Source organism: Gossypium hirsutum, chromosome D03 (assembly GCF_007990345.1).
Source record: "Gossypium hirsutum isolate 1008001.06 chromosome D03, Gossypium_hirsutum_v2.1, whole genome shotgun sequence".
NCBI classification, from domain to species: Eukaryota; Viridiplantae; Streptophyta; class Magnoliopsida; order Malvales; family Malvaceae; genus Gossypium; species Gossypium hirsutum.
The window spans coordinates 1,262,478-1,277,420 of record NC_053439.1 but is presented as its reverse complement, the minus strand read 5'-3'; the positions used below and the strand labels follow the sequence as shown (position 1 = coordinate 1,277,420).

Below are 14,943 nucleotides of genomic sequence, written 5' to 3'. Positions count from 1 at the left end.
CTCTCTATTTTATTTTCTTAACAAGTGAGTTGCACATCGAACTTTTCAGGCCGAGATTCGAGTAACACAAACTCTAACAATTTACTATTTGTATTTGTATTTTTAGGACATTAGCCTCCTATTTTTCATATTTTAATATTTAGACCCAATTGTTAACACTGTTAAAGTCATTTTGTTAAATTTAGGTTCATTACAACATTTTTTTTATTTACATTGCCACCAAATGAGTATTTTATTTATTCCAAAATGTCACACCAATAAATTTAACAGTATTAACAATTGGATCTGAATTTTGAAATCTGAAAAATAGAGTGATTAAATTCCTAGAAATAAAAATACAGAGGCTAAATTTTAAATTTATGAGTGTACGAGCACCTATGTCATATTTTAACCATATTTTAAATATATTTTGAATTTGAATTTTTTTGTATTATCCATGTCCGTTCTATTGTTCATGTTGGGAACTCATGCTTGTCTCTTCCAACAATCTCGTTTTCAATATTCGAACCTGTATTCTCCCCTAAAAAATGTAATATACCTTATTACTATATCCAACACTTATTAATCTTAATTTTTTTTAATTTTCGTCATTTTTTAAAATCAATTTAAATAAAAAAATTTATTCAAAAATTCAATCCAATCAGTTGAGATTCAAATTCAATTCAATCCAGTTTTATTATAAAAGTACATGAACCAAATTTGAATTTAATAAAACTCAAACTTTTCTCCATTCCAAACTTAAATTTAAAATTCTAAAAATCAAGGACCAAAAATGAAAAATCAAGGACCAAAAATGAAAAATTAATTTTAAAACTTTAAAATCTAAATTAATTTAAATGCTAAACCGTAAATAAATCCAAAATCTTAAAATTGGAATCAACCCAAAAACAAAGCAACTCTTCTTTGACTTGCCTAAACAAAAGTTAAAAATTTTTCAACTTATCATTAAATCCCGATCCTAAAATCCAGTAAATGCCCCGCCCTTTAAGGTTTTTTTCTTTAAAAATACTGGCCTAATATCATATTTAGTCCTTGATAATTACATCTTTTGTTAATTTAGTCATTATTTTTTTTAAGTTAAATTTGACCTTAAACATTTAAAAAAAAGTCAAATTTAACCCCTTTTGAAAAATAGTCAATTTGATTTTTAATGGAAATATTGATTAAAATGTTAAATTTATAAACATGGTAGCTCGCATGCTTCATCTTTTTTTTATGAACTTTTTTTGAATTTTTTATAGTTTTTATATTATTTATTGATGTAACATATAAGACAAATAATGACATGGTAGCATGAAGTATACATAAATTGCCATATGGATTGTCGCGCCAACATCATTAAAAAATTAATATTTTAGTTCACATTTCTATCAAAGAAAAGTAATTTGAAGGCAAAAATATCATGGAGGCCCCTATAACAGGTGTAGATTGCATTTTGCATTTTCTACTAAAAAATGGGCAAAATAGTCGTACATTAGATCACAAAGCAAACTAGTCTTTTTTGTTAAAATTTTCATTCATTTTTACTATTAAAAATTGAAAAAATAACCAAACAATAACACATGACGTGCCATGTATATCTCATACTGACGTACAGAGACCAATTTTTATCAAAAGAAATTGATGAAATTTTTAACAGAAAGACTAATCTTGATCTATATATTTTTTTTTTTTTATAGATGGCAATATATTCCGACTTCTAGTATAAGGGCCTCTATAGTATTTTTGCCATAATTTGACTCTTTTTGAAAGGTTAATACCAAATTTAGCTCGATAAGGACCAAATTGATAGAAAAAGTAAATGTTGAAAATTAAAATTATTATTATACCAACTTTTTTACCTTCAACGTTTTTTTTAAATTTTTAAAAAAAAAATCAACTTGACCCGCTATTAAGGCTCAAATTTTCTGAGAAGTCTTTGGACAAATTCCATTAATGTTTTGCGGTTTCTTTTAAGGTACCAAAATATTCTATTTCTTTAGTGCATGTTTTGATTGTTTGTATGAAAAGGATCTTCACGTTAATAAATGACTAATCGAAAGCATGTGACATGTTTAATGAATTCTTGTCTTGAAAAAGAAAAAAGCTTAATTCCATGTCGTTTTTCTTTTTGGTCCCTGTATATATCAGGGCCAAGCTTGAGCTATGGTTTTCATCTTGGTCATTTAGTTTCAAAATTTTGTGGGTCATTATGCACACCGGGAAGGTTCATGTTGCTCTTGTTGCCAGTCCCGGCATGGGACATCTTATTCCGGTGCTCGAACTCGGAAAAAGACTAGTTTCTCATCACGGGATTAGTGCAACTATCTTTGTAGTCACGATGGATGCCTCTTTGTCTCGATCCCAACTCCTGAAAGTATCAGGGATCACGGATGATTTCCTTGATGTTGTTTTGTTGCCGGCTGTGGATATTTCGGCTCGGGTTGATAAAACCACTGGGATCTTAAGGCAGATGGCGATGATGGTCCACGAGGCTTTACCGAGCTTACGATCCGCGATATTAGCGATGGAAGTCCAACCCATCGCTCTTATTGTCGACATGTTTGCGACCGAAGCTTTTGTTGTTGCGGAAGAGTTCATGATGTTCAAGTATGTTTTCGTCACTACTAATGCTTGGTTTCTTGCCCTTACAGTCCATGGACCGAACCTCGATAAGGAAGTGGATCAAGATGATCACATTAACAATCAAAAGCCTATTCACATTCCCGGGTGTGAACCGGTTCGGTTTGTTGATTGTTACGAGCAATTTCTGCGACGAAACAAGGTGTATTTCCGCATGGGAACTGAGATATCCACAGCAGACGGAATACTAGTGAACTCGTTTTACGATCTGGAACCACTGACACTTGCTGCTTTGCATGATACACGGAAGGTAGGACTGGCTCCGAAAGCGCCCGTTTACCCAATCGGACCGTTGGTGAGGCCAGTTGAGCTGAGTTTGAGAGGTGAAGTTCTAAGGTGGCTCGATATGCAACCTAAAGAATCGGTGTTATATGTTTCTTTCGGAAGTGGTGGGACCCTTTCGGCGAAGCAAACCATAGAGTTGGCATGGGGTTTAGAAAACAGTCAACAACGGTTCATTTGGGTGGTTCGTCCACCGGTAGAGAATGATTCAGCAGCGACAGTTTTTAAGTCAAACGGCGTCAACAATGACTTCCTGGACTACTTGCCCGAAGGGTTCTTGAATCGGACCTGCAAAAACGGGTTGGTGGTTCCAAAGTGGGCACCTCAAACTGAAATCTTGAGCCATCCATCCATAGGTGGATTTTTGTCTCATTGCGGGTGGAATTCAAGTCTGGAGAGTATCGTCAACGGTGTTCCGATGATCGTGTGGCCATTATACGCCGAACAAAAGATGAATGCTACGGTACTAGCTGAGCACATTGGGGTGGCAACCAGATCGAAGTTATTAGCGCCAAAGGGTGTGGTTGGGAGAGATGCGATAGCGGCAATGATCCAAAAGATTATGGTCGATAAAGAAGGTGAAGCAATTAGAGCCAAAGTGAAAATGCTAAAATCATGCGCTGTAAAGGCTGTTAGCAATGGCGGCTCCTCTTATAATGCTCTGGCTATAGTCGCCGAAGAGTGCAAGATTGGAATGCAACGCCGGAATGCAAAAACAGGCTGATCTTCATCTCTAGTTTGATGCTGTATCAGTGTGGTGATGTTTAATGTTGCAGATTATTGATGAAATAATTGAGACTATTTTCATTCCTAGAAGTCTCAACATTCCCATATATAAAAACAATAATTAATTCATAAAGATACCATACAAATTAGCAAAAATAGAATAATCTATAAAATAAATCTCATATTTGTAAGAAGTAAAGGTGCAAACAAGACATCTGTACTCGCAACCTATTCAAGTTTGATTAAAAGAAACTCAAATTCAACTCCGCCATCCTCAAGGTTATCTCAAACTTAAACGAGCTGAATTTGAGTATATTAATCCTCTATTAAAGTAGTTCACGAGTCTAATCGAATTTTTAATTTACAAATGCATTTCTAACATTTTATATATTAAATTACTACTAAACCAAAAATATTTCGATATGGAATGAGCTTGAGCTCAAACTACATAAAAATCGTGTAAACGACCTTAATTGAGCCGAGCTTGAATAGTTAGATTTTAATTAGAGCCAAGCTCAAACTTGGATAATATTATTAAATCAAGCTTGACTCGAGTTTCAAGCAGCGAGTTTCAAATCGAGCTTTGAGCTTCTTATAGTTCGAGCTTGGTTCGATTATAGTCGAAGTCGGAATGCTATGGTTTCACTCACCCAATTCTCAGATCAGATTACCAATAGATGTAACAGTTCATTGGTAGACAAAATGGTGATTCAAACACACAGAATTACACACAATGCAACACAAATTTTTTTCTCTTTAGTAAATGAAAGCTTTTGAGTGAATTACCTGGAGAAAATTATACAAAACCAAGAACCCTATTTCCCAAATATAGACATCTTATTTGATAAGACAAAGCTCATAAGAATATCAAATCATGTACATGTTTCTCAACTGAAATGGAATTTGGCAAAGAGGGTACCAATAATTCGTGTGACTATCTTTTCATGCTGGATTGCTAACAGTACAAATATGCCAAAAGAACAATTCACAAACCCGAAACACAGTTCAATTTAATGAAGAATAGATTGAAAAACAAAAGTGTGGGGGGTATGTCATGCCTGATAAAGCCGCTTGATCACGCCGGCCATGTACTTCCCTTGATGCTCTGCAAGAGCTAGCTCGGTTTCACTTGGTTCTCTTGTGCCATCACCAGCGTAAACACCAGCACCATATGGTGAACCTCCTCGTATGGAATCCATCTTGAACATACCAGCTCCGAAAGTGTAGCCAATAGGAACAAATAGCATTCCATGGTGCGCTAACTGGGTTATTGCCGTCCAACTGAACAAGACAGTAGCATGAGAAGCATTAAAATGTTGACAAATATACTCATTTGGTACATAAGTTCGTCGATAAGCAAATAAAAACAGTATATTTGTTCACTATTTTGCGAGGGCAAGGCCACTACCACCTCAACCAACGTACATATTGTATGTTCAAAGGAACTTTGAATGATGAAAAGCTATAATCACATGGAAATGGACCAATGCCAAGATGTGATTGATAAACTAACATCAGTGAATTCAAGGATGTAATATGTTGGAAAAATGGATAGAATAACATGAATTCGAGAAAATTCTTTATTCTTCCAAGAGAAAAAAAGAAGTTACAATCACAAAGGGCATACTACAACAGCTCCAATGTTGATGAAACAGATTGCATTTTGCCCCTCTACTCAAAAAATGGGCAAATTTGTCCCTATAACATTAGATCAAAGAGCAAATTGGTCCTTTCTATTAAAACTTTTATTCATTTCTATTGTTACTTGAATCTCATACGTATAAACAGGGACAATTTTTTTAATTGTAGAAATAGATGAAAATTTTAAGAGAATGGTCAATTTAATCTATGATCTAACCTACAAGGACTAATTTGCTAATTTTTTAATAAAGGGCGTAAAATGCAGTCCCGCTCTTACCCTCCAGTTCCCTATCTATTAGATATCAAGAGAGACTATCTGCCATGGTTGCTAAGCTTTTAAGCTAATTTATGAACACTTTGTTAATACATAGATGATAACTTCAACTAAACAGCACTAACCCCATCGCCAACATTGTAAAGTTACTAAATTTCTCTGCAAAATGTTCCATTAAAGAATCAATTTCTTTTTCAACCATTAAAGCAATGAAAATAAATCACAATTATCGTAACTTACGCGGTGGTTTCTTGGCCGCCTCCTTGAGTTCCGGTGCTAACAAAGAATCCAGCAGGTTTCCCGGCCAGCGTTTGCTCCTTCCAGAGCTGACCCGTTGAATCGAAAAACGCTTTCATTTGAGCCGCCATACACCCATATCTCGTCGGAAACCCAAACAAAAACCCATCAGCTGTCGCCAATTCCGCCGCCGTAATCTCCGGAATTTCTGGGTCTTTAGGCGGAACCTTCATGAGCTCCAATACATCAGTCGGAAGCATCTCGGGGACCCGAAAAAGAACTGCCTCCACACCTTCGACGCCTTCCACCCCTTTCTTCATCCGCTTCGCCAGCTTCTCCACGTGCCCGTACATGGAATAAAAAACGATGAACACTTTCAGGGTCGCGGCGACTGATTGGGTATTGACGGAATCCGCCGTCGAGGCGGGGATTTCGCGGGTTTCTTCATCGGTGGCGGGGATGGGTGCGTTGTTGGCGGCTGTTGTGGAAGACCCACGGCGGCGAGCAGGGTCTTCGGCGGAGGAAGGATGCTTTTTCTTGCTGGGGACACAACCACCACCCTTGCCCATGGAGGATTAAGGATGAAAATGGAAGATTCAAAGAAGAAAAAGGCCTTTCTGAGGAATTTGGATCCAAATTAAGTAAAACATAGAAGATGAAAGATTCGCATGAAGTTTCCTTTTTCAATTCCTTTATGAAAATGAAATATATATACTTCGGATTCCAATGACAGCAGTGGGAAAAACAGAAAGTTAACTAGAGGAGTTTGCGATCTGGTCCACTTCGGCCAGATTGATCCAGTCCGATTTATCAAAATTTTAAACCAAGATTATAAGACTTCAGGTTGGATGAGCGATTGGATTGGCTGCGATGCGGTGCGTTTAGCTTACTTTTTATCTCACGCTACCGTATCGCTATAATATTTAATCTCACCACCAACGCTGTTTTTACACTAACCGCAAGTAAACGCACCGCTCATCCAAACCCACCTTTCATAGTTGAGTTCGATTTAATCGGGTTTTTTAATTTTAAATAAATTATATTCATAGTCACTCAATTATTAGTAAATTTTTTTATCACTTAACTATTAGTAAATGTTTTTTAGCTACCTTTATATGAAAAGGTACAAAATGATCCTTAAGTTATTTAATTTTATCTTTTTTGATCACTAGTCGACTAAAGTAAAAAATAAAAACACCCAAAAGCCTAATATAGTTGGGCGGCAAAAAGAAAAAAGAAAGTTACTAATAATTGAGTGAATGTTAGTGTAGTTTACCCTTTAATTTTTTAGACCGACAATAATAATTTTGTTTTTAGTTTTTATAGTACTAAAAATATTTTTTTGGGTAAGTGAAACAATCAATAGCTTTTGTATAGTATTTTTGAAAAATAACTTTTAAAAAAAATTAAATATAAAAAATTATTTTTACATCTAATTATAATAAACAAAAGATAAAAGTTTTAACTTATATTCTAAAAATGTTCAAACTTCATGGTTCGTGTCCGTTTTTAATTCCTCATTTTTCTAGTTATAAATTTAGGTGCTAAATGTTAACTCAAGTATGAGATAAAAAGTATGTTTAAAATATGCGATTAAATTTTAAACATGTATATATAACTCTTGCACAGATAGCTCGGATCTAACGATTAAAAAAAAACCTTATGATTTTAGAATTTGAGTGGTGGGCCATAATTTTAAGACAATGGCCCATTATCCCATTAGATGATGGTTTAAAATCCATAATTTAAAGCCTATATGAACCAAAAATGTGGGCTTCAATTTCAAAGGCATAAAGTGGCATGGCATAATGCCCAAATAACAATGGACCATTAAAACAACTCTAAAATCAAATGCTTTATGTACTACTTAATGCGCTTCAATGTATTAGAACTTATGTCTTCCTGAATCGATAACAATGTCTATGTCAATTGAACTAAGACTCAATCGACTGAGATACTACTATATTTAAATCTAAATTTAAAATGAATTTAATTTTTATTTTTATTATGTTATTGGTTAATTCAATGTTCTTTTTTAATTAGATTATTTCAATATTTGAATACGATTAGTTATAGATTTTTCTCAAAAAGTTTTATCCGAATGTAAAATAAATTATAAATTTTTTGAGACCAAAATGCAAATATATCATTACACTGTCTTGGGGCCTAAGGCACCACTATCGCTGGCCCTTATCTACGCCCCGAATGTTTCCAAGTTAAAGCAATATATATATTGAATAGTTTTATTATAGTTTCTGATCATATCTACTCTTTTTGACATAATGCCTAGAACTATCCCAACTCATAAATAGGAGGATAATGCGCTTCAGCGCACTCGAACCCACGTCCTCCTAAATTGACAACAAAAGTTAAGATTCAATCGACTAAACATATATTTAGATGAAAGATTTAAGCTATAATAAATTTGAAAATAATATTAATATAATTTACGTTATAATTCAAGCTTTGAAAATAATACCGACACATAATGACTATTTTCTTTTCTCTTAAACGAGTAATTAAAGTTTAAATCACTTGTCCTAAAAGGAATCAACAAGTTTCCACACCCTACTATTTTTGCACATGGTAAAAACACTAATCTCTCGATTAAGCAAAAACATATCCGATACTTTGTACCAACCAAATAATCATACACACACAACCTATACATGTCTTCTATTGGAGACTCTTTCCAGAAGGTGCTTATTATTTTTCTTTTTATTTGAGATGATTTAGGTTAACCACTATAGATATTAAAACATTTTAATTGAGTATTACTAGTATCATGTTCATCATTTCACACTGCAAAAACTTCGAATCATTTTCTTGAAGTTGGTCCCTTTCTGTTAGAAATAATATGTTTGTCTTGAAATAATCTGATTCAATAAAGAAACCTTGTTGATACGCAATATCAACGGAGGTCAAGATGGAGAGAGGAATGGTGTCCTCGCCCAGACAAATAGAGTCTTTGGGATTACCTAAATCACGAGTATTTCGGGTCGAATAATCAGGTCGGGTTATTATATATTTTATTATAATTGCACAACAATTTGTCCCCCACCTTGAAGCTTACCATATGGGTTTTAACTTGAAACTTTACTGAATAAATTTTATTGTCCGATAGTGTAATACATGAGTCAAGCATTGTATTGCAAAATACCGCAAATTGTGTTTTTCGTAAGTAAAAATTTGTTCCTCACCATTCCCCTCTCCATCTTGACTTTAGTTGATATTGCGTATCAACAAACCTCAATCCATTAAACCTTTCAATACAATCAAATAGAAAAACCTGAATGCATCATATGACCCATATCCCAAAAGCCTAAAGTATCTTGTGGATTGAGTACTCCTTTTTGTATTTTGCATCTTGTGTTAGGGGTTCCTCAACTCGGATCAAAGAATAATTAGATTCATCGACCTAATTGTTAGCTTAGACGTTAAATGTATTATCAAAATTTGATGTTGAGTAGCATACCGTAAACACATAGACCAAATTTTATATACATGCATATTTATCATATAGGCAGATTAGATCTAACGTATTAAAAAATAACTAATTCATATTGCATTTTGTTATCGCATGTTTATTTGACATCTTTTGACAATCATAATAGAAAAAAAAATCTAAGGCAAAGTTAGAATTTATCAGTATTTAAAATATAAACACATTAGATAAAAAGTTGTCTATGCAATACGTACAAATATGTTTCAAATACGCTTAAATTCAAATACAAGTTAAATTTTAGTACCTAAATTGACAACTAAACAAATAAAAAGGACTTGTTTGATACGATATTTATACATTAAAAATTCAATTAAACATTTATTTAAATTTCAAACTGTAATTTTATAACCCCTTTTGTAAATTATCTCAAAATAGTTAGGTACATGTACAAATTTGATGATAATGTTGCTAAAATTTCAATCAAATCAAACACCTTAAAATTGGAAGCCTTAAATATCATATGAAAGATAAATGAAAAGTTGGGTGAATCAGAAAGTGTTGAGATCAACAATAAGGTACATTACACTTTTAATAAGAGAATTCAAGTATGAATTTTGAAGATAACATTATTGAAATGGAAGATCTTGCATGTCGAAAAAATTTATTTTCATAAATTGTAAAATAAATATGAAAAATACCCTGATTCCAAAGAAAAGAAGAAGCAAGATGGCAATGCCATAGCAATGGATCACTAAGAGATACACATATTCTAAGAAACAAATGTTTCAGGTGCTGTTGTTACAAGTGTATAACAACCATCTCTCTATAATATCCAAAATTTTAGCAAACAAATGGACTGTTATATAGAAAGTTAACTGTATAAACTTGATGATTGAATAAGTAAGAGTTTAGTGTATAAAAAAGGAATCAACGTGTGTTGAAAGTAATAGCAAAGCACATTACACTCTTAATAAGAGGATTCGGGTTTAAATTTTAAAAATAATATTATTCAAATGAACAACCGTGAACTTCAAAAAAAGAATTATAAACCATAAAATGAAAATGAAAAATACCATAATTCTAAAGAAAAACGGAAGAAGCAAGGTGGCAAGGCAATAGCAATGGACCACTTAAAGAGATGCACATATTCTAAAAGAACACAAGAAGGGGGTCACACACACACCATTGTCTTCGGATCATATGACAATTTGAACTTTGAAGTCCAATCTAAGGCCAACCCTTTTGTTGCACCTAGCGAGAATCCGTACCTATCCCCCCAAAATCCTAAAACCCTTACCATACACGTGTTAACCAAAACTCCCAATAAAAAAAACCCTAAAAAAAAGAACCCAAAGTTCAAAAACCTAAGAAGAACACTATAATGGCTACCATGTGCTAAGCTTTTGAATGGAAATGGGAAGAAATAAAAAGAAGCAAATAGACAGCTTGGAATTTCGTAAAAGTTTGGGCACTAAAAAGTATACGCCTGAAATCATCCACTTGTCCTCCATCAAACATTTTTTTCTTTATTTTATTCTTTTTTCGTACGATTTTTTCATGTGGTTTTTAATCATAAATTATGGGGTTTGTTTAATGACTTAATCTGAGTGTTGTGGAATCATTAAACATTATTTAATACACACCCAATGACACGAAACTTAGCTGTATAAGGAATATTAGATCATGTCACGGATATGGTAAATTTTTTATTTATAAATAAAAATATTATTGCTTGACTTAAAAAGATTTTGCATACAAATATGATTATAATTGTCGATTGAGTCTAGGCTCGATTGGTACGGGCATTATTATCAATACAAAAGGACGTGTGTTCGAGTGCATTGAAGTGCATTATCCTCCTATTTATGGGTTGGAGAGAGACTATGAGTAGTTCTAGGCATTGCGTTAAAAAAAACAGATATAATCAGAGCAACGAAAAATCTAATTTTTACCTAGATTTAAAGTATAGAGAATATAATCCTACCTTAATTTGTATTTATGTGTGTTGATTTGTACTCAAAATGAAAATGAAAGTGACAAGCTTTCCATAAAAAATTAACTTATGAAAATTGTGTTAATGAAATTGAATAATGTTCACCTAAGATGAAGTAGGTAACTATCTTTCATTTTAAGTATTTGACTTGGCATCTTTTACACTAATAGGTAAGATATGGGTTAGGTCTTAATTAATTTATTAATTACTTTTTACCTTTTTTTAATTTTTTTTGGGTTCTCACGTGACACAGGTGATTAACATTTTAGTATAAATTAAAGGCTTTGAGTATTTTAAAATTTGGATTTGATTAGATTAAAAGTTTAATTACCCTATGCTACACTTAAAGTCATAACTAATGTAGATAATGCCCTAAATTAAGGCGTAATTCAAGGGTTGATTCTACGTTTAAAAAATGAAAAGAATAGAAAAACCCCCATGTCCTAAATTGTTAATTTAATTGGTGCTTTAGACCAAAAAAAAATTATCAAAGTAAAAATGGAAAAAGAAAACATTATTTCATTATATTTAGTATCAAAGATTAAAAGTCGATTGAGTCTTAACTCGATTGGTATGGGCATTATTACTAGTGCAGAAAGATGTGGATTCGAGTGCGTTGAAGCATATTATTCTCCTATTTATGGGTTGGGGAGGAGCTATGGGTGGTTTTAGGTATTGTTTTAGAAAGAGCAAATACAATCAGAACTTATAATGTGATTGTTCAAAAATAAAGTATCAAAGATTAAAAAAATTACAATAAAAGACTAATTAAGTGTTGAGACTTACCTTATAGATTCGAGTTCCACTTGTGCAAATTATATGTGGACAGGTTAATTAATTTGTTGAGTTAATTATTCAATTCGGAGAATAAATTCTAATAATAAGGGTTGATATAGTACTGAACTGAAGGGTATAAATTTATTTATAAAATTTTTATTTTCTTTCATTTATGGAACGATTGAATTTCAAAGAAAGAAAATGTAGAAATCCATCAAATTTTTTTATTTCACTTGATCTAAGTATGGTTTGATTCCTTCTATTATGTTGAAATTTGAAATATACTGACATAATTTGGTCTTGCTATTTTCATGATGTTATTAGTATGATTATACTAATGATATGCATTTTTTTTTCAAAGAATAACTTTAACGATTCAACTCTCGTGTAAATTTATCATTGGTTAAACATGATTCACTAGATTTCTGTTGGTTTTTTTTTTTGAAGTGTACATGTATATGTATAATTACAAGCAATACATATCTGAAAAAACTATAATTAGAATTAAGCATTACAAAGCACAATTGGATTATAGCTTCGGAAAGGACCACATGTGATGAGATTTAAGTCAGAATAAATTTGAAGACAACCCAAATATGATTTACGTAATGTGAGAGTCGAGATCTTAAGACCTCAGCTTTTGCCAATAATGCCAAGGTCTAATTAGCTATTTTTATGTAGCTTTGACCATGTCATTGAATAATAGTAAAAGAAAATCAAAGGTCATCACTTTTAACAAAAGTAACTATTGAATTTACTAATAAAGTAGAGAAGTGAATTACTTGAAATCATAGAGGGACTAAAACCAGAATTAGACCATAAGAAAAATGGTGAAAGAATCCCTCTTCCCCTCCGACTAAAGCATGGTGTAAAAGACAAAAGGGAGGGAAACATGGACTGTGGCAATTGGCCTATAAAACACAGACAAAATTGACTTTGAGATTGAGAGAAAGAGAGAACAATGGAAACTGATTGGAAAAGGACATTGATATTTGATAAGCACTCAAATTAATGTGGAGACACAGACTTTAACTATCATATTGCAGCTTTTTTATTTTTTATTGTCGCTATATGCTAGAGGATTGGGTAAGGGCCAACTTTATGTGATGAAATGCAAGCACGAATATGGGGTTTTTTCAGACTTTCTTGAGGTGAACAAAAAAAGTTGGGTCCAATTGCTAGCATCTCTGTTATCACGTGAAATTACGATTGGTTGACAGGTTGAAAAAACAAAAAAGATGTTCCCAATGTTCATTAACCTAAGTGCATTTTGTCATCATAGGCTTTGTGTCATTTTCATATGACTAAATGAAAAACCTAGAGAGGAAATGTGTACAACTATATAAAAATATATAAAGTATGAATATCAAATAAAGTTTTTCTATCAACTTATTTAATGGTGTAGACATTAAATTTTGGGTTAAATATCACATAAAGCATGTTTAATTTGTAAACATGTTTGTATTGAGGTATAGTCATGGAGGGCAGAAAGGCCTTCGTCATTGGTTAAATGGAATAATAATTTTAGTTATCGTAATTACTAATAGTTCAATTTAGTTCCTTTTAAAACAATATTTTTAGTCTTGAGTTCGCAAAATTTTTGTTGATATAGGGAATCAGGAGAAAGTGGTGGGTGTTTAGAGGCTGGTTCAGGTGGAGAGCTGAAGGAAGGAGTTAAGGAGGAGGAGAAGGCTAAAGAATGCTTAGGTTATCGGGTGGAATACTTGGCCTTGATGGTCCCTCTCTATCTCAGGCATTAGGCTATATGTAAGAGAGGTCCCTTGTCTAGTAGTGCCACTTCACCGGCAATCCAAGGTGTAGGGCCATCCATAGGGGCTTGCTATGTTTCCTTGTACATGTCCAAGCTGGAGTAAGGGTGTAACAATTTTATAACTTTATTTTGGCCACCCCAATGCCAAATTCCTAACTTTTCCCATATATGTATTTGCTGTATAGATAACTTGGATATGACATGTTAAAAGAACAGAAATAATTCTCTTAAAAATTTATTGAAATTGCATGATTTCTTTAACACGCCAGATTAAAGTCGTCCACTATAGTTACACCATGTTTACAATTTGATCCTCATGAATGTTCCGTATCAATTACGAATTGACATTTCACAACTAGGTTAACAGAAGAACATTTTGAAGTTCAGAGACCAGTTTAAAATCAAAACCACGATTTAGGTATGTTTTGATACAATTTGATCTACATATTCAAAATAAGTCCCACGTTAAATCCGAATTAATATTTGACACCTAAACTAATGCAAGTACGTGGTTGATACAATACTGTGCAATGAACCCTAAAACTTGGGGTGTTCCATATGGTATTGTTTGCTACACTTTTGCACATTCTAACATCTATTGGAGAACAAAGAGAATATGCTGTTTTTATAGCTGTATTACAGCAAAGTAATGGGAGAAATTAATTTTCAAAAAGAAATTGTATATACATATGATTTAAGAATATTCTTATGAAGTTAATGAGGAGTGGACCACTATTTCTTAAGATTTTGCTTTGTTTGATAAACATTTGTGTTAAAAATCTCCTTAATTATGGGGGGAAACTTTGATTAGCCAGCAAAATCTAATCACCAAATAGCTGTTGAGCATATACTTGAAGTTGGAAGGTTGGGAAACAAGAGCTCTACATGTCGGGATAAACATGGCAAATCATTAATTTAATTTTTGTTTACCCACTTTGAATTAATTATTTAATTAGCCCAAACAACAACTCAAAAGCATTGGGTAAAGGAATCCCTTCCCCCCCATATGCCATGCGCATCTTCTTCAACTTTATTTTATTTATTTATTCATATGCTGCCATGGATGTTTAGAGAATCTCTCACTCACACTCTCTCTCTTCCTTCTATTCATCCTTATCCCTTTTCTTAACACCTTGGTTGAACTTTAAGAAATCCAAGGTTAACCTTGGTAAAGG

The 14,943-nt window shown here is 32.9% G+C and overlaps 2 protein-coding genes across 2 annotated transcripts; one reads left to right on the top strand and one right to left on the bottom strand.

Annotated features, from left to right (window-relative positions):
* Positions 1–2,014: 2,014 nt before the first annotated feature.
* On the top strand, positions 2,015–3,720 carry LOC107909375 (UDP-glycosyltransferase 72E1). Its single transcript, XM_016836864.2, has one exon. It carries the CDS (start codon positions 2,096–2,098, stop codon positions 3,626–3,628), a length of 1,533 nt encoding a protein of 510 aa, XP_016692353.1. The 5' UTR covers positions 2,015–2,095; the 3' UTR covers positions 3,629–3,720.
* A 728-nt stretch (positions 3,721–4,448) lies between these two features.
* LOC107909376 (probable NAD(P)H dehydrogenase (quinone) FQR1-like 2) lies at positions 4,449–6,581 on the bottom strand. The gene is made up of 2 exons (XM_016836865.2): positions 5,786–6,581; positions 4,449–4,911 (listed from the first exon to the last, which is right to left on the bottom strand). Exons 1-2 carry the CDS (start codon positions 6,349–6,351, stop codon positions 4,683–4,685), a joined length of 795 nt encoding a protein of 264 aa, XP_016692354.2. The 5' UTR covers positions 6,352–6,581; the 3' UTR covers positions 4,449–4,682.
* Positions 6,582–14,943: the final 8,362 nt, after the last annotated feature.

Coding starts and splice junctions, on each gene's coding strand:
- LOC107909375 (XM_016836864.2), top strand. CDS start 2,096: ATGTCGTTTTTCTTTTTGGTCCCTGTATATATCAGGGCCAAGCTTGAG.
- LOC107909376 (XM_016836865.2), bottom strand. CDS start 6,351: ATGGGCAAGGGTGGTGGTTGTGTCCCCAGCAAGAAAAAGCATCCTTCC. Junction 4,912..5,785: donor GGCGGCCAAGAAACCACCGC/GTAAGTTACGAT, acceptor TGTCTTGTTCAG/TTGGACGGCAATAACCCAGT.